This window comes from Hippocampus bargibanti, linkage group LG04, assembly GCF_051943395.1.
Source record: "Hippocampus bargibanti isolate YZ-2025 linkage group LG04, ASM5194339v1, whole genome shotgun sequence".
Lineage (NCBI taxonomy): Eukaryota > Metazoa > Chordata > Actinopteri > Syngnathiformes > Syngnathidae > Hippocampus > Hippocampus bargibanti.
The window spans coordinates 8,701,116-8,722,466 of record NC_142737.1 but is presented as its reverse complement, the minus strand read 5'-3'; the positions used below and the strand labels follow the sequence as shown (position 1 = coordinate 8,722,466).

Genomic DNA, 21,351 nt, shown 5'->3' with positions numbered 1-21,351 from the left:
ATGCGATAAAACGTTTTTCTGATGTCAGTTAGGAAACAAAAAAAATGGTGTCGGTTGTCCTTTAAGAAACAGCACAAGCAACATAGTAACTCCAACCACAACTATAGACAAACTGTTCAATTTGTACCTCAATGACTGTCCGTCAACAGAAGGCAGATCTTGTGATTCAGCTCCTGCATTGGTTTCCATCCAGGCAGCAGGTGTGTGGATATGGTGTGATAAGGTTTTAACTGAAGCACACACTTCCTTCGCAGCAACAAAGCAGCAGGGAAAAGAGAAGCTACGTGACTCTTTGGATGATGAAATGACAGCAAACATATATGCCGCACAATTATTTTCTTCTTCTAGTCATTGAGTTTTTAACACACAGGCTGTTTTATTTTAAGCTGAGAATTTACATCGTGTTTTTTTGCGCCCCTGTTAATCAAAACAACAACAAAAAATCCAAAAGCAAACATCCATTGTGTGTTGCAGAATCGTAATATTAACAGAATACAAACAGAGTGATTATCTAGTGTTAACAGAATCATGAAACACACTTTAAAAAAAAGAAGAGGCAAGTGTTTTCGACATAAGGCTGAATTCTACTCAGCTGCATGAACTGTATACCTCCTTCCTATATGAAACTAAAACTATTTTTCAATAATATAGACTCTCGTTACCTGATTTAATAACAAAGTGGAACAGAAGAGTTTTAATTTCCCTCATAAACTCCAAATTTTCAGACAATCACTTTCGGTTTTGGACCGTAAACATCATTTTAAGACTTATTGTAACACTGATATAGCCTGGTGGTGTGACCACTAAAATTGTCACTGTAAGTGGTCAAATAAAATTATCTCTCGAATACCGCTAATCGCTCTGTGACCGATTGGGCGGTTACTTCCGGGTAGAGTGAACGCTGGCGCGCGCAAAAAGTAAATAAAACCCTCACCCACGCAAAAAAAAAAAAAAAAAAAAAATCATGTGACTGTAAAGTGTCCTTGAGAGTTTTGAAAGGCGCTTAGAAATTAAATGTACGTATTTTAAGACTTATTGTAACACTTATATAGCCTGGTGGTGTGACCACTAAAATTGTCACTATAAGTGGTCAAATAAAAATTCTAATAAAGTACGTGCACATTATAATGACAAAAAAAAATGGTGAAGGCATCCTGCTGATAGTCACTGAGTTGAGGAACATGTGGAAGGGATGAAAAGTTAATTTTTGGTTCGTAAAGTGCTCTGACACACCCACAAATAGCAGCAGTACATACTGTATATACATAGTATAGTTCCACATTCAAATCAATGGCATGAATAAAGAAATATTCAATTTTATAGACTATATAAAATAAAATAAAAAAACTCAGTAGTTACCTTGACTTGATCTCTGGTGATTTTAAAACATGCAGCGGGACGGGAGGACTATGTAATAGTAAAAACAAACTAAAATAATTTCTTGTGGATTATTGTCCATATTTTACATACATACAAATATGTCATTTCTTTTTTTAAAATTTTGCCCCATTTATGCCGAGCATGTTCAAATAAACACGGATTAATTCATTTCATCAAAATAAAATCAAAACAGATAATCATTCAAACAGAGTACAGTGGACCCTTGTTTATCGCGGGAGATATGTTCCAAAAAAAGTACAATGTATTCAGCTTTTTAATTTTTTTTTTTTACAATGCAAAACTGTACATACTGCAGAATAAAACAAAAAATAAAACCTCTTTTTTAATAGTTTAAAGAATTGTGTTGTAAAACAATATTTTGCTGCTGCGCCTATTCGTCCTGATTCCGCTCTTTTTCTACTGAAGGATCCTTTCTCCGAGAGAAGAACATTGTTATCGGTAGTTGCAGTGTTTCTTTTAGTATGTTTGTTTGCACATTTGCATGCCATTAATAAAAAATAAAAAAAATAAAAAAAAAGGTTTTCCCCCTGAAAAAAAATATCTGCGATGCACTGAAGCCGCGATAAGTGCACCGCGAAGTAGCGAGGGATCACTGTATATATTTAACAATAATGCCTATGTAGGCTCTCAGTCGCACAGGAGTGGTCCATCGATGAAAAGGTTTCTTCAGCCGTCATCTGTACTTCTTTGAAAGTGTCATGTTTCGGTCCTCATCCGAAGAGCTTCGTCAGCAAACTAAAGTTGTGCTGGTAACTCGGCATTGCTAGAGCAGAGGTTTGGCACCACCACCTCTGTCCATTAAGGAAATATAAGCTCTTCGGATGAGGAGCGAAACACGCCCGACACGTTCAAAGTAGTACAGGTGACGGCTGAAGAAACCTTTTCATCAATGAACAATAATATATTTATATAGAATTAACAATAATTAATGTGGCAAGAAACAACATTAATGCATTTGAAAATGAATTGATCTGTGTCCATATGAACACGCTCGGCGTAAATGGGTTCGGAATACATTTTGTAAACACTGTCATTCTGGTTTCCTTTCATCCATAATTTGGCGAATTTTCCTTCGGAGAGACGCACATACACAAACGATTTTTTTGGGTTAGTACACAACCAACCATTTCATTTTGAAATCACAAGAATGAAAGAAACTGCGAGGTGAGAAGATTAATGGAAGCTCAAGTCAAACTGTTTTACAAAATCATGATATAAACACAGACAAGCACTTGATCTATACAGTGAGACCTCAATTTACAAACTTTTTGTCTGACAAACATCAAATTTATGAAAATTAAACCTTATAGTAAGCACTATTTTCATAATACACACCCACCACGGGTGGCGGAGTGATCTTCGGCGGAAGCACACGACCGAACAGCACCAGAGGTTAAGTTACCAACAGTCCTTATGAAAGGCAACTCTCATTCCATAAGCCATCAACAACCATCAAAAAGGTCAATAAACCTTTATTTTACAGCACAGTTTATTTCTTTAATTACAGTCGTCATGTAATGCGCCTCTCTTTCCAAACAGCAATTCCCTTTGACCTTCAACCTCCAACGCCATTCCATCAAGCCATAAATGACCATCACAAATGCAAATAAAGTGACTTTATGATACAATGCAGTGTAGTGTATTTCTTTCATTACAATACAATAGCACATTTATTATACATAGAATAAGGTATGTTGTGTGTAGTTTTAAGGCTTATTTAGTTGAAAAGTATATTTTATGGAAACCCGGGAACGGATTATTCCCATTTTAATGGTTTCCTATGGGAATTTTATTTTGAGATACAGACTTTTCGCCTTACACACTCTGTCTGGGAACCAATTAACTTCGTAAGTTGAGGTCTTACTGTATAAAAAAAATATGTCGCTAGTTTGTTAACAGCAGGGGAACGAACAAAGCTAATTCTGAATAAGGCAAGTAATAACAAGGGCAGCGTTTTGGGAAGAACTGGATTTGCCAGCCACACGTTGGATTGAGTCTTTTTTTTTCTTGAAAGGAAAGAAGGCGAAGAAGATTAAACGGCAACAGTTTGTTGTGAAACGGTGGTGAAAAAACTGTGATGTGATTCAGAAGCCTTGCAGAAACTCCTGGAGCTGCCTTACGAGCTCTGTGTCCACAGTTTCCATGAGGCCGCTGAAGCTCGGGTCCCCCAGAAGGCTCTGCTGAGCCTTCAGCTTCTCGTAGACAAACTGCTGGAGGGAGACGTTGTGCACAGGGTCCTCCAGGGCAAACTGAAAAACAAGATAAGTTATTTTTATTTATTTTTTTAATCTGCCAGTGCAGGAAGTGCAGCCTTTGTATTTCACCCCAATCGAATTTGATGCTGAAATGCTGCCTACAACAGTGACAGTGAAATTCTGCTTGATTCAATAGAAGGGGCTAGGTAAGCAAAGCTGCATTGAGTTTTGTTTAACGTGCAGATTAGCGTTGAATAACCTCATTTGCTTCTGAGAAGCAGTACTTGGGTACAGCTTTAGATGATGAATAAAAATGCATGCCTCTTGGAAATACTATAAAACACATTAATAAAGTGCCGCTTGGATCAGCAGTTCACACGTCACAGCGAGCATATTTCAAAAGAGTGAGCTGCAAAACGGTAAGGCATCTACTTTTGTTCACCAATGTGTTAAGGCTTTTTCATCTAGTTAAATAAAAAAAGTCTTTTTCACTCGGCTCCGTTCTCATCACTCAAGACAGTTTCCCAAAGGCAGGAAAAAACAGGTACAAGCCACCGAACAAGCCTAAGCATACACAGAGATAGAGTGACACAACTACATGCAAGGTACGAACACGATGGTTGTTTTCCAAGAAAACATCACAAGCGTTTTCGTTGTTGAGAATCAATGGCCACCCTCACCGTGGTGTCTTCTTGGATTAGAGACGTTAACAGGCGAGCCGGTTTCAATGGCGTTAACAGGTGAAAAGGGGGGAAAAAAAGGGAAATGGATGGAAACCCCCCCCCCCAAAAAAAAAAAAAAAAAAAAAAAACAAAAAAAAAAAAACAACTAAACCAAAAATCTCAAAACAGGGAATCTCAAAAGTGCAGGAATGTGGAATATAAATTACAAAGAGTAGTGGAGCAACAACTGCAAAATGTGCTGGCAGCTGATTTGTATTGAAAAAACAACAACATCCAATCTCTTTATAAATAACATGACATTTCATTATAGCAAGTTAAAATGACTTAAATAATACAATAAAAACTCCAAAGAAAAAAAAAAAAACAATTCCTTAATGCTGGTTGATCTTCAGGTTGTGCCGCTACACACACACAGACACACGTGCACACACGCATATATTATTTATATGGCAGCAGTGAGGAGGGGGTTTATAGGCAGACGACAGAGAGTGAGAAAATAGATAGAAAACCGTGAAATTTGGACTTGTTTCAACTTTGATAGTTGAAAGGCAGAGTGTAGATTGCAAGGATGAAAATGTTTCTTCAGCCGTCATCTGTACTTCTTTGAAGGTGTTGGACGTTTCGCTTCTTATCCAAGAAACTTCGTCAGCAAACTAAAGTCTTACTGGTAGTTTAGGCCCTATATATATATATATCCCTACTGTCCAGGCATGGCAGTGCCGGACTCTGCTATGATAGGTCCCTGTTCTCAGGTTGGGGGAGCAGAAGACTACTCCTTGCCGCTCTACTGATTGTTCCTATTGTTCCTTCCACCGGTCACTTCCACCGGTATCACCTCATCATGGAAGTGGGGCTAAACAGAACACAGTTGATGAGGAACTAGGTAAAATTATCGCAGAGAAAGCACCTACAAGGGATCATTCCTCAAGATGGTGAAAGAAGAAGGCTACGTTCCTCATTAAGTGTTTCATGCTGATGAAACCGGCCACTCCATTCCATCAAGCCATCAACGACCATCACACAAAGGTAAATAAAATGACTATATTATAAAGTAGTTTATTTCTTTAATTACAATCCTTATGGAATGTGACTCCTTCCAAATAGCAATTCCCGCCCTCCGACCTCCTCCCACCCCATTCCATCAAGCCATCAACGACCATCACAAATGTTATGTATGTTATCATACAGTACAGTGTATTTCTTTCATTACAATACAAAATCACATTATACATAAAATAAGGTATATTTTGTGTAGTTTTCCGGCTTATTTTGTAGAAAATAATGTTTTATGGGGACCTGGGAACGAATTATTCTCATTTTAATGGTTACCTATGAGAAATACATTTTTGGGATACACACTTTTCGCCTTACACACTCTGTCTGGAAACCAATTAAGTTCTTAAGCCAAGGTATCACTGTATATACATACATATAAACACACAAATACAGTATATACAGACAAAAAAAGAGTGTTGTGTTGCTTCTTCACCAGCCTCCTTTCTAAAAAAATAAATAGAATTACAGTAAATAAACAAATAAATAAATGGAAACAATTCAGTGCACAGACCCATGCAAACAGCTCTCTTTAATCACCTCATCAGCCAAAGTTGCATTTTGCCCTCACCGCCGACGTCCATAAACGTGGGAGGCAGGAGAGGGCACAAGCAGAATAATTTGGAGGCCTTGGAGAGCAACATTATTGTAAATGGCAACTCTTGGTCCCTTGCCAATCACGACACTTGTACTGCTCATTAGCTTGCCGCTATTACAGAGCAATCAAACTCCCGAGGAGTGGCTGCTCGAGTGTCTTAATGAGAAAAGCATATAAGCATCAGAATTGAACTAGCTGACTAGCGTGTCGTCTGCTCTGTTTGTCACGGCGACAGAGAGTAATTATGTATGAGCTCCATGGCAGAAATGCCGGCAAATAATTGTAGTTGAAATTATAGAAAACTTCGTTTTCATCTACGTCGATGACAATTTAATCTCGCGTAAATGTCAAAAAGAAAAATTGCTTTGATTTCTTCTTTTTATTCTGTCAAGTAAAACTATTGGAGCGAGTGAGCGATTAAGGCCCTGTTATTCAAGTGAGAGTTCTCGGGATGGGCATTTCACTGAATTATGGCTGGTCACATATTACTACTTGAAATGTACTCCTCAATCGAATTATACCATCTATGATTTAATCTTTCCCCCATTTACCGTACTTTTCGGTGTATAAAGCGGACCGGAGTATAAGGCGCACCCCCAATGAATGGTATATTTTATTGTCTTAATAATAATAAAAATAATACATTTTATTTCAAGCGCCTTTCAAAGCGCTCAAGGAGACTTTACTTTTAGTTGAAATTATAGAAAACTTCCGGAACGTTGTATTATACTTTTTCCATATCCAGTAAAGTCTCGTCATATCGATATTCTCGGGAGTCGGAAAAAATATCGATGTAACCGGACTATCGATATATCCGATCCTGCGTTCATAGAAATAGTATCGTAATAAGCAGTACTATCGATATAACCGATATCGATATAACGAGACTTTACTGTATAAGGCGCACCGACTATAAGGCAAACCTTCAATGAACAAAAAAGTTTTCCAAATATAATATATAAACATATAAAAGTGTTCCAAATACAAGGCATACCGTAATATAAGGCAGACTAGTAGAGGCTAGGGTTACGCACTACTTCTTCTATAGGGGGGAAATAGCGTCGGTGGCTGCTGACAGTAGTTGAGAGACCTGTTGTAACTCAATATTACTTCACATATAAGCACACCTGCGTAAAAGGCGCAGGGCCAGCTTTTGAGTGCGGCTTATACATCGAAAAATATGGTACTTATTTTTTATTTTTTTCTATTTTCAACTCAATTCACTCCCATCCCTAATTTATTCGGAAATTGAAAAGCATGACGTGGAGCGCCATTCCCGAATTTGTTCGGGTTTTGCTTTTTCTTGCGGGAGCTGCCGGTAAAGCGCTGGTCAGACCTCCGGCAATGTTTTTCCCTTCCACGACGGGGCAGCATTTGCCTTTTGTACAGCCGCCCTCATTTCAAGCTTGGATAACACCAGAAGCATGTAACTTAGGAATTAACTCTTTTTTTATGATGAAAGAAGAGAATCTATGGTTTCTTATGCTGAATTGAGTGTTTATGTAGTCCTAAAAGTCAATGTTCTGTGTGTCCTGCAATTTGAGTGAAAACGACAAAAACCCTGGCACTGGAGTAGACACATTTTTGCACATTGTCTGGCATTGAATGAGATAATGATGGCGGTGAGCTTTATAATGCTGGAGGCCTGTGTGGATCAACTTCCAATAGTTGACCTCATCCAGCTCTTGATTTCAATCTGTTAATGCTGAAACAAAAGTGCTTTCCCGTGATGACAGCCAAGAGGTGGAATCCATCTAGCAAGTGTTTGAAGGTGATCAATTACAAAAAAACAATTGAATTTGATTATTACGGCCATTACAAATCGTGACATTTGGTGTGTATGCTCACAAAAAAAACCCACACAGAATCGTGACTTACATGGAACGTTTTTGTTGGAAACGTTGAGCACTGTGAGACTAATAAAGGCATATCCAATCCAATCCAGAAAATGCTAGATTCAAGACACAATCGCATTAAAGTTGTTGAAAGGCCTAGAGTTCCGATAAATAGATTTTTTTTGTGGCATCTTTTCAATACATTGTGAAGTGACAATCCCAACCAAATGCATAAAACACTTCAAATGATAATCTAGATGTAAATTTCCACTCCAGCGTGTCAAAACGGGGAAGGAGGATGGTTGAGATGAAGCAAACAGATACAGGATGCGGGCAAAACTAACAAGCTTGAGCTAAAAAGCCGAGAGAATGCTAAGGGGAAATTTGCCAATCGCAGAAAAAGCGGAAGCTACTTATCGGGGAAAAACAAGCACAATCCGCTGTCATCCCCGAGGAAAAACGGAAGCCAGGGATGAGGCACGGCAGACAGAAAATGGAGGAAGATGAGAGAGGAGATGCAAGTGTGAGATTGCGGTAAGGAAGTGTGAAAGGCGAGAAGCGCCAGGTGAGGGAAGGAATCATAAACTTGTGAATTTGAAGGGTATCGTGAAAGAGGAACTGATGCCATTTTAGGACAAGAGAAATTTCCTTGATTGACCATGGTGAACAGAAATAATCAATTTATTAAATGGGGCTTCAGGTGTACTTGTGGTTAGCATATCTTGCTAACGCTTCCATTCCTAGTTGGAACCGTGGCTATGACCTTGCCGTGAGGGTTTCCCAACTTCTCCCCTGCTTGAAATTCTTTTTTTTCGAGCTTTGACTGTAATCTTAAAGCTTCCACATAGATGTCTCCAAAACCTCCTCCTTACCCAAGACCACAGATAACAGGGCCTTGAGATTGATGTGCAATATCCTTCCTGACCACTTAGGGGCTCCACCCACAGATACCGAATGATCTGACACCCTGACAAAAATAAGATGACTCAAAACTTTTTTAAAAAACACTTTTCCTGGCTTTGTTTTTAAATCCGATTTTATAGATTGACTGTTGAACTTTGAGATTGATTGGTTAACCATGCATGATAAATAAATCTCCTAATACCATGAAAGTTATTCTAATCCGTTTATACTCTTCAGAATGTTGGCTAAACTCCCCGGCGACGTTGAATTTACAAAAATGACAAACGGGATTTCAGCCGGCCTGGAAATTTGAACTCAAAATAAACCATATTTTCCGGTGTATAAGGAAGGACCAGCGTGGTAGCAAGCACCTCCATCTGTTCTACAACATTAGTAGCCTATTCTAAAAAAAGTGATTGGGCATCATCAATGTCAACAATCTTAGCTATCTATTAGCGAGCTAGCTAGCATTCTATTTGAGTTACTTCCGGGTTGAGTGAACGCTCGCGCGTGTGGCTGCCGCTGCTCACCCTCACAAAAACTTATCCTGTAACTGTAAAGTGACCTTGAGAGTTTTGAAAGGCGCTTATGAATGAAATGTATTATTATTACTATTATTATAATTATGATGATGATGATTATTATTATTATTATAAGGCGCACCCCCAATGAATGGTGTATTTTCAAACTTTTTCCATATATAAGGCGCACCGCAAAAGTTGTCCAAATATAATACATATATAAAAGTTTTCCAAATATAAGGCACACCACATTATAAGGGTAGTGCCTTAGTAGAGGCTGTGGTTACCTGTTGTGGCTCAGTATTACTTCACATATAAGGCGCAGGGTAATCTTTTGAAGAAAATCAAGGCTTTTGGGTGTGCCTTATACAACGGAAAATAGAGTAAATAAATAAACAGAAACAAGAACATGAATAAATATGCTGTACAAAACAAACAAACAAAATAAATACACAACAGCTCACTCAGTGAAATTTGAGGAAGTCCTCCCATGGTGCTTGAGATGTTACATTTAACAAGACGGGGTGATGACAAAAACCAGCTTTCTTGATGCTGGACTGTGAGATTACATTTATGGTTAATCACCACACAGATTCACACACAGTGTGTTTGCCAGGGTGCGCACGAACACACACACATGCTCACGTGAGGTAATGAGCTGTTCGACTGTCTGATGAATTCAAGCGCAAACGAAGAAGTGTTGCAGACAGCGTGGGGTTGACTGAATTACACGGCAGGGAGATTCTATTAGCTAATTTATGAGACGACATCATTGACCCCGGTCGGCTGCAAAACATCCGTCACAGCGTGATGGGACTGCAGCGTAGTGGCTAAACTGTCACATTTGATAAAAAGCGAGGTATTATCAAATTGTTATGGGTTTTCAACTGTTGGGGAGCGTCTGTATATCGGGCCTGAGTTACCAACATAACTTTAGTTCGCTGATGAAGCTCTTCGGATGAGGAGCAAAACTTCAGACACCTTTAAAGGACAACCGACGTCACTTTTTTGTTTTTTTAATCAGAAAAACGTTTTATAGCATCTAAAATACCCAAAACACGCAGGCTGATATTTTTAGTCAAATGCAAAACATCAATAAAAATGACTTAAAGTGTTCCAAAATTGCCACAAATTGAGCTTGGAACACGGGGCAGATTCAGAAAGTCCCGCCCCCTTGTTCATGACGTCACTATTGGTCACACACTGACTTGCTCCAGAATCAAAACAATGGCTTCAGAGAGTTCAAATTCGGAGAAGATGCTTTCTTGTTACTCATCCAGTTATGAATATGATTCAAATAGTTGTGAAGAGGAAAGCATAAATGTTTGCAATCGATTAAAGAAGTCCTTCCCAGCAAATGCACAAGATGGCGCACAAGCTAAGTTGGAAATGGGCGGATTTGTCCGCTGGGAATTTGTGTCAACTTACACCTTCTTTATGCGTGTTACCGCACTTGGCTGCGACACACAATGATTCACCATCGTGTTACTTATGTAGTTTTCCTTCTAATATTTCCCCATCAAAATGGTGTTTTCAGATGCAAAAAAGTACCCAAAATGCATTGTGTGTCGCTTTGTCGGTCAGGGGCATTCCTTGCGTGACGTTACTTCGGGCATCGTTATCAACTCGAAAACAAGACTTCCTGAATATTCAGCGAGTCTTATAAGGTAAAATATAGTTAAATGCGGTGGAATGTTTGTAAAATGCGTTCAGTAGAAGTCATTTGAAGTGATTTTACAAATTAAGGACGCAACTCGTCCTTTAAAGGACAACCGACGTCACTTTTTTGTTTTTTAAACTGACATCAGAAAAACGTTTTATAGCATCTAAAATACCCAAAACACGCAGTATGATATTTTTAGTCAAATGCAAAACACCAATAAAAATGACTTAAAGTGTCCAAAATCGGCAAAAAAATTGAGCTGCGAATTGGATAATGGGAGACAATGACACCCGAAGTGTCTTGCTTATGTTCCATCAATTTAATCCATAACACCGGCAGAGTTGTTGTCTCAAACATACTTTTAAGTCCGCCATCATTTGCTAACTCCAGCAGTTGTTCTTCCTCTTGCACAGGCATGCTGGATTCACTTGGTTTGTTGACAAATGGGTTGCGGATCCATTCCTGGGCAGTTCGTCAATGAAGGCTCAGTCTTTTCCAAAAACCCCGCCAATGTTTGAAACACGTCAAATACACTGCTATTCACGCGCCTGTCCCCATAAATCCAATTTGGCTTTAAATGCAGCTACTTTATCAGCCAACTTGAAGACAGTTGTCATTTTCCCCTGAAGCAGGTTGAATATGTCGCACAAGTAAGTGAGCTTTGCGACCCATTCCTCGTCACGGAAATGCGCTGCAAGCGGTGACTTTTCATTTTTCAAAATAAAACTCTGACTCAGATAATAAATAAAACGGAAATTATATAAATTATTTATTCTTTCTGCGCGGCCCGCTACCAAATGACCCACGGACCGGTACCGGTCCGCGGCCAGGGGTTTGGGGACCCCTGCTTTAAAGAAGTACAGATGACAGCTGAAAAAAACTTTCATCGAAAAAAAGAAAAACAAATGTCGGAACTGCCTTGTCGGGAACAATCGGGATTTGGCTTCAGTTGAATGCTTTGAAAGAACTGAGGATTGACCCCAAAAAATGAGTTCGGGCTCTCCATATAATAATAATTGGCAGTTCCCCTATATAGATTGACCACAATAATTGCTCCATAACAAATTATCCTTTGACGTGTATTAATAGGTGGACAGCATCTCGGTGTGAAGTCGTACACTGATGTGACATTGATTAAAAAGAAAAAAGAAAAGGGAGATCAATACAATCATTAGCTTAAGTGACCACGTCTAGACTTAATCGATGGCTGAGGTGAGATATGCAAGAAGGGCCAAACGGGACAAGATGGATTGTTAAAAAAAAAACACTGCTCAATGCCACTCTGGGCTTTCTTTTATGGTCTCTTGATTTAGTGGGAGGATTACAATTTGATTGCAGTCATTTGCTCAGGAAATGAGGCTGCACAAATTGGAATATGTCTTGCTAATGGGAATTGGGAGCGGGCGTAAGTACGGGTGTCAAAAACAAGGACTACCCGAAGTAGGGAAGCCATGGGTGTGGCGCACACGTCATGGGAAAGCGCCAAAAAAATGATTAATACATTGTAGGATGACTGGGAGACAGGCTTGCATACAAGTTGAGACATTTTTGAATGAAAATAACTGGAAATTGATTTAAAATAAAGGATTCATTGGCAGGCGATGCGCAAAAGTGTGTCCACTTCAGTGCCAGGGTTATTGTAATTTCCACTCAAATTGCAGGACCCACAGAATATTGAGTTTTAGGACTATATTAACATTCAATACAGCGTTAGAAACCTTAGACTCTCATCTTTCATCAGAAAAAAAGTTCATTCCTAAGTTATATGGGTCTGGAGTTATCTGAGCTTCAAATGGGGGCAACTGTAAAAAATACAATACATACTGTAGATATTGATTTATATAGTGCTTTAACAACAGCTGAAGCTGTAACAAAGTGCTAACATGGACAAAGAGCAAATGCTGCAAATGAGAAAAATTGGCCCCCGGGCCGTGACTGTGACACCCGTGCTCAAAAAGGTTGTTTGGGTAGAAAATGGGGAAAAATATTGTCGGAGGTGGGGGAGGGGTAACCAAGTGTTGACAAGGATGTGTTTTATAAGTACCGTATTACCGGTGTATAAGGTGCACCGGAATATAAGGCGCTTCCTGAATAAATTGTGTATTTTTAAACTTTTTCCATATGTAAGGCGCACCGGAGTACAAGGCGCACCTTCAATGAATAAGAACGGTTTCCAAATACAGTAAAGTCTCGTTATATCGATATTCAAGGGAGTCCGAAAAAATATCGATATAACCGGGACTATTGATATATCCGACCCTGTTTGCATGTAATTTTCTCCGTGCGTGCATAGAAATAGTATCGATATAACCGGGACTATCGCTATATCCGATATCGATATAACGAGACTTTACTGTATAATATAGAAATACATAAAAGTTTCCAAATATAAGGCACACCACATTATAAGGTGCTATAGTAGAGGCTTGGTTTACGCACTACTTCTACAGGGGAAAAAAGGAGTCTGCGGCTGCTGAAAATAGTTGTGAAACCGCTTGTGGCTCAATATTACATCACATATAAGGTGCACCTGCGTATAAGGTGCAGGGTCATCTTTTGAAAAAAACATCAAGGCTTTTGGGTGCACCTTGTACACCGGAAAATATGGTTAACAGTTATTTGAAGCAACTATTTTTCTTTGTGGCGGAACACACCATTCGAAGTGTACGCTAAGGTTTATTAAACAGCAAAAAAAAAACAATAACAACACTATTTTAATCACTCTGCACATCCACATCTGACAAAGCCGGTGGTGTTAAACGCATTCAGACTAACACGTTTTACAGCCAATTATTCAAGGTGGATGTTTTATTTAAGCAACTTCCATCCGTTCTCAACAAATTCTAATTAGTCATTAATTGCCTGACAGCTTACCCTGACAATTCATAGAACAACAAATACTTGATAAACCCCGGTGGAGTTCTAGACTCAAGTTGCAGCGCCAATTACTGACTTGGATATCCTTTGAGCAAACAATCAGACAGAGATTTGTTTGTACTGTTTTGGGTCACATGCACCATGTTGGAAATGAAGATGTATTAGGGTCAATTTAACGAGTATATTGTCTGATCAGATATTAATGACTCCCATTAGCTTAGAGAGACAGATTCCTCCCATTAAAGAAATAGAACAAGATCTTAAAGATAAGCGCATAGTTGTGTAGAGCCCAAAAAAAGAAAAAGAAAAAAAAATGATGATTTAATTTTTTCTGTATGTGGCTACCATATTGGTTCATGTGGTAGAATTGAATACGCTTCATTCTTACAGACTAACAATATACAGTGACACCTCGGCTTACGAACGTTTTAGCTAACGAACCTTTTGCCTTAAGAACGTTAAATTTGCGAGAATATAATCTTGGCATACAAACTATTTTTTGGGGGAAACACATGAAGCGCCACAATGGCTGGCGGACTAATCTTGGGCTGAACAGAGCCACACACGGCCTACTTTTCCACACCCGCTTTCTCTGAGTGCATACGTCGTTTGTCTTCAAGGATACTTTTGCTGTTATGGGACCGAAAAAGACCCCACCACAGCCTAGTGTTCAGCCGAAGACACAAAACAAAATTACGGTCGAGCAGAAGAAGGAGATAATCGAGAAACACGAACGAGGTGTTCGTTTGTGTGACTTAACGTCCCACTACCAGTATGCTAAGTCGATCATTGCTACGTGTGGCTAAGGGAGTTTCTGTTTGTCATCCATTGACAACTACCATTACAAAGGTAAATCAAACTTCTCTTCTTTTCGGCTTTTCCCTATAAGGGGTTGCCATCGTAAATCAGTGTCCTCCATCTTCAGAGGTTTGGTTTGCATGTTTGCTTTGGCCAGGCTTGTACGTAGGATGCCCTTCTTGGCACAACCCTCTGTATTTATCCGGGCTAGGGACCGGCACAAGAAGACATTGGCTTATGTCTCCTTGTGGCTACAGAACAAGCAACACTATGAACTTAAAGATGAAGATGCTCAGTAAAAGGCTCCCAAACACAAAACGGTCATCGGCACAGCAACATTCAAAAAAGCAAATCTATACTCACCATTTGATGACAATGTTATGATCTTACTGTGAAATGGGCATCTTTCCCGACATTTCATCATAAAATAATTGACTGGGTATTGTGTGAAATTCAGCCATTTTCTATTACAGATGATGGTCACTGGGGCGGGGGGGGGGGGGGGGGGGGTATAATACATGTATGCTCATCATAATGGACATGTATGTATGCGTATCATAATGGACAAAGGTAAATAAAATGTCATTATTATACAGTACAGTTTATTTCTTTAACTACAATACAATAGCACATTTATTATACATAAAATAAGGTCTATTTTGTGTAGTTTTAAGGCTTATTTAGGGTATTATGGGTAATTAATGTTTAGAATACACACTTTTCACCTTACACACACTTTCTGGGAACCAATTAAGTTCGTTAGCCAAGGTATCACTGTATACCCTTGGGTGCCAGAAAACAAAAAGTAAACACTAGCGTGCGGCAGCCTTAGCAAATTTTGCCGCGCTGTATGGGGATCTGACATGATCAAATGGCTATGACAAAATGGGAACTCATCGAGATGACTTTTGCCTTGCCTCCTGGCTGCAGAAAAACCAATCTTGATACGTGCTAACCCTGGATGGAATATCAGTCACACAGGTCTGTCATTCCCCCCAAAAAATAAATTAAATTACACATTATGCTAACAGCGGCGGTGCGGTGAAATCGGGAGCAATAACAGAGCTAAATGCAAATATCTTTATTACAGATGCCTTCGATATCCGGGGGGGGGGGGGGGGGGGGGGGGGGGGGGTTAGAGGGGAAATTCGGAATGCACAAAAAGTCATTTGGTTCGAGTATATATCTTCACGGGAGTGACAAATGGGATGAAGGAGGCTAATGATTCATTAAGGATAAGGATAAGGAGGGGATCGAGGGAAGCTAATGACAAAAACAGTGATGAATAATCACATATAATTAACTAAAACAGTGTTCACAAAAATCAGTTGAGTTTTGGTGACTGAGACTTTGCAGGAATCTTTTTTTTTTTTCACGTGTCCCCTGCTTGTATTTGGATAATATGTGGAACTGTCGCGGCTTGGAATTGAAGCGGATTTACGTGGGACAGGAGATGTGAGACAATCTCTTTTCATCAATGGATGCTACAGCTTCATGTTTGGTTTCAAAACTTGTAGCTTGTAGCAGACGTGCACATTTTACCACGATGTCCCTGATCCACTGGTGAAAAGGACACTTTGATCCTCTCCTCTTTCAACTAGAACAGTTTCATGCAACAAAGTGAAGAAAGTGCTTAAGATTGACTCTCTGTGTTGTCATATTATTTGTTATTAAGTGTTTTTTTATTGTTTTGACGTCAAGATGGCGCCTTTACAGCAGCGCCTGTATTTTGTTTTTCTACTGCTTTCTTTTCTTCCCTCTTCCTTTCATAATTTTGCTGCTGTGAAATGTAAATCTCTCTACTGCAAGACTAATAAAGGCGAAACCAATCCAATCCATGAGAGAGCTGATATTGTTTGAACAAAGATGAATTAATTGCTCGTTAGTCTAAAAATGCAGTTGAAAATGCTAATTCAATCAAATTTTTTTTGCAGCACAATTAAATTCTTTTCCAAAATCATTCAGCCCTTAAAAAAAAATAAAACACACAACAGCGGCTGTCAAGTGACTTGAATGGAAAACAAAAGAGTTCCAATTACCCACTTTCTATTTCTAGCCTCAACGGAATTCTACTTTCGAGTTCACTGCGATTTGTAAAACGACAAGATACTCGCTCAGGTGACATTGTAATTATATATACTTTAACTATCATTTGCTGTGTTCAAGTGGTTTTCCCCAGAGAACCAACTGACTGGGCCATTGTTATTTGTACCAAAAGGAGCAAGTTTTACATGTTGCTCAATCCCTCTTTGTGTTTGATGCTGCTGTCCTTGTTATTGAAGAACAAGAATCAAACAAAGCATTTTGTCGAAAGACACAAACACTTATGCGACCACGTCTGGAATCATTAAAGGACAACCGACGTCACTTTTTTGTTTCTTAACTGACATCAGAAAAACGTTTTATAGCATCTAAAATACCCAAAACACGCAGTATGATATATTTATTCAAATGCAAAAAAACAATAAAAATTACTTAAAGTGTCCAAAATCTGCAAAAAATTGAGCTGCGACTTGGGCATTTTCAGAAAGTCCTGCCCCCAGTTTGTGACGTCACGCCAAGACGTCTTGCATTGCTAGTGAATCAAAACAATGGCTTCAGATTCGGACAATATGCTTTCTTGTTACACCTCCAGTTATGAATATGATTCAAATAGTTCTAAAGAGGAAAGCATACATTTTGCAATCGATTAAAGAATTTATTCAATCTCATTTTGAGGCAACATTGGGGAGAAACGATCACCAGAAAAGAGGCCCAAAATGGCGACCTCCAGTGGCCACCTCCGTTTCCACAGGCTGATAAATTCCTTATATGGAGCTTGAACACCCTCTTCTGGCAGCTTTTGGGTGCAACACAAGGTTTTCAGACCAAACAATACAGCAGAATACATTGACGTGATGGAAGGACTGCTACAATGTGTCTTTTTTTCGGTCAGGGGGCGTTCCTTTAGTGACGTCACGTACGGACACGTCAGCAACTCAAAAACAAGACTTCCTGAATATTCAGCGCGAGTCTTAAAACGTAAAATATAGCTATATGCAGTGGAACTTTTGTAAAATACGCCCAGTAGAAGTCATTTGAAGCGATTTTACAAATTATGGACATAACTTGTCCGGAGACGTCGGTTGTCCTTTAAATCAAAGTGAAAGACCGGACATAAACACTCATCTACACACAGTTTTAAATAAGGTTTTACAAAACTCTAACACATCCTGTCACCAGTGACCTATTTTTGTCACATAACTTCAATCTACCCAGGTTGGCCTTGGGAGCTAACAACCCACAGGCATGTGTTTTTTCGTTTTGGTTTTTACAGACAATGCATATTCATCAACATAGCAAAAAGGCATCCATGTAAGTACACTGTAGTAAGAAAAGTGATCCCTCTTATCCTCATCTTTCTCTCCCTTCGTCCCTCATGTGTCCTCTATTCACCCCTCCTCTCCTTGCAAAGCCGAGAAGGGGGAAATGTAGCGGCTAGCCTCCTACCGCTAATTTTAAAGGGGCGAATTGTTTCTGAATTTTTGCAAGTAATCAATAATATTGCAGTAGAACATTGACTGCTTTGGAGTTCCTTAACTGGTTCAAATTTGTTCGGGAATTGAAAAGTGTGACGTTGAGCACCATTCCCGAATTTGTTCGGGTTTTGGTTTTTCTTGCGGGGGCTGCCGATAAAGTGCTGGTCAGACCTGTGCCAACGTTTATTCCCTTGCTGCCCCTTGCATTTGTATTTTGTCCATGTTAGCGCTTTGTTACTGCTTCAGCTTTTGTTAAAGCGCAATATAAATCAATAATTATGTATTGCATTTTGTACAACTGGCCCAATTTCAAGCTCAGATAACTCCAGATCCATATAACTTTTTTTTCTCATGAAAGCAGAGAGTCTAAGATTTCTTACGTTGAATTGAATGTTTATGTAGTCCCAAAACTCAATATTGTGTAGGTCCTGCAATTTGAGTGAAAATGACAAAAACCCTGGCACTGGAGTGGACACATTTTTGCACATCGTCTGGCAGTGAATGAGCTAAAAAAAATTAAGATCAATCATCGGCCCACTCTACCCGACACACGATTTAGATGATAAAATAAAGGTTTAGCTATCGCTTCCTGTTCATATAAGAAGGAGGATCAAATTATTAATTATTTTGATTAAAAAAATAGGCTCATGTGAAATACTTCCTGTTTTCATTCTTCTTTCAAATTTACAGGACAAATAAAATAGTGTATCGCCATCTACTGGTGCTGGTCAACTTTGGAATTACACCCAAAACAAACAAGACTCAGAACAAATTGATGACCACAAAATAGTTATGTTGTTTAACCCTGGAATGTACAGTTGCCTTGTTGATGCTCACTTGTGGCCAAAAAATTATTAACTGGGATATTTGGGTTTGAATTTTTTTTCAGGAGATGTTGTTTTGATATCAAGAATAACAAACGTAAGATGAGTCTAAGAGTTACAGTATTTAAAAGTTAAGCATAACAAAGGCTCTGAACTATTTTTAAAAAAGATTCAATTTAATCAGGCTCTGAGGATGTCTATGAAACAAAGCTCATTTGAATAGACGACCCATATGTGACCTCAGCAAGGCTTGAAATTTTCCCACACAGCACAATTTTACTGTTAGTCTCAGTGAAAATATCCATTACAAATGTAAATTGCTCCTTTTATGCCTGCAAAATGGCTTTACATCCATTTAGTCTCCAGTCAGCAAAAGTGTTTTTCCCCACCTTTAAGTAGACTTTCTAATTTTGGAATTAATAGCACATTAATATTCATTTCTACTTGGAAAGTTCAAAGTCCTCCAAAAGTTTTCATTAGCTATATGTGCTTGTGTACGTCAAACTTCCTCTCACAAGTTTTCTTTTTCGAAACACAAAACCTGAAATATTTCAGTGGTTCATTTCTAAATAAACAGTTGTATTTCTAGAAAACAGTTATATTTATTTAATAATAATAATAATTATTATTATTATTATTATTATTATTATTATTATTATTATTATTATTATTATTATATTAACTTATTCACTGGCAGACATTTGCAAAAATGTGTCCACTCCAGTGCCAGGGTTTTTGTCATTGTCGCTTGAATTCAAGGACCCACAGAATCTTGAGTTTTAGGACTACATAAACATTCAATACAGCGTTAGAAAGTTAAGAGAAATAGCGTTAGAAAGTTAACTCCTAAATTATTCAGGTCTGGAGTTACATGCGGTTGAAATGAGGGCAGCTGTCAAAATACAATGCAATACAGACATTGGTTTATATAGCGCTTTAACAACAGCTGAAGCTGGAACAAAGAGCTAATATAGAAAATGGGAAATGCTGCCCATTTGTGGGGAAAAAAAAACAAAAAAAAACTTTGTTAGAGGTCTGGCCAGCGCTTTATCGGCACCCAAGCATGGAAAAACAAAACCTGAAAAAATTCAGGCGTTTTTTTTTTTTTTCAATTCCCGAATTAATTCGTAAATGGCAGTGAATGAGTTAAGTTAAAAAAAATAAATACCACATGTTTCGATGTGATCTAAATCAGGAATAGGATGTTTTTATTTTTGGGTGGGTGAATTGAGATTTCACTTGAAGGTCATATTATATATTACATTACATTACATATTATATATTATCCACAGTCCCCATTAGGATCCATTATAGATGGTATTTTACAGAAAAAAAATATTCGAGAAATCCCAGAGCACCAGCAACAGAATGTCAAATTGTCCTGGAAAATGTCAAAGGCAGGCTTTTCCCTCAACTTCTTCTGACAGTGCACTGCGCACACGCACGCACACACACACACACACACACACACACACACACGCACACGCACACGCACACGCACACGCACACGCACACACACAGACACAGACACAGACACAGACACAGACACACACGCACGCACGCACACACACACACTGTAAAGCAGGGAGAGGTTCTACTTTTGGTTCTACTCGATTCCCTGGAGCAAGAAGTCAGTGTCTGGAATGAGGTGATAAGTGCACTGGCAAGCACGTCTGTACACATTTCCCGAGAAGAACAAATGGTTTTGGGACAAGGAAAAAAAAATATAGACTGCTGTACTTCCTCAAACAAACAGCAAATGAAATTGATTTTGAGAACAGTTTTATCAGGGGATTCATTCCAGGTATATATACACAAACAGCATTTTTTATTATTATTAAAAAATAGTTTTGCAAGGTGACGCTGTTCATTTTGCACAATTTAACTGTTGAGGGATTGCAGAGAAAAGCTTATCCCATAATGCATGTATGTTGACATTTACAACAAAGGGTATTCTGTGTTGTTTTGAAAGACGCTTATCAGTTTTCTTTTAACGTCTCACATTAGCGGACTTGAAGCAAGCTAACACGACTCATCTTTGTGGCAACTACTCCATCTCAAGATGGCTACGAATCAGGTAATACTTAACCAAATTCAAAACTCGGTTACTCCACAGTACCATAACTTAATGAAAGATTAGCAAAAGCATTGCAACTATGAACTTTTTCTCCATAGTTTTGACTCAACTGCGTCAACACAGATTAATCTTAAATCAATTCCACTTTTGGAATTGATTTGAGACATTGGATGTACAGTATAAAGTGATTTTACATCAACTGGTGAGCCAAATGAATGTAAAATGAATAGACAATTTGATGGATGTGCGCATGTGTCTTGGCCACCTACCATGATATTGTTTGAGGCATTTTTGTGAAGAAAATAAAAAAAAAGTACAATATTTTCCGGTGTATAAGGCACAGCGGAGTACAAGGCGCACCCCCACTGAATGGTATTTTCAAACCTCTTCCATGTATAAGGCGCA

General features: G+C 38.7%; 1 protein-coding gene across 1 annotated transcript in view; it reads right to left on the bottom strand.

The window, feature by feature from the left end:
* Positions 1 to 3,391: 3,391 nt before the first annotated feature.
* ipo11 (importin 11) overlaps positions 3,392 to 21,351 on the bottom strand; it is a 97,603-nt gene continuing 79,643 nt past the window's right edge. Inside the window, exon 30 of the mRNA XM_088993840.1 lies at positions 3,392 to 3,650. Coding sequence (XP_088849966.1) covers positions 3,486 to 3,650 — 165 coding nt within the window. The 3' untranslated portion in view covers positions 3,392 to 3,485. The remainder of the gene's footprint in view (positions 3,651 to 21,351) is intronic.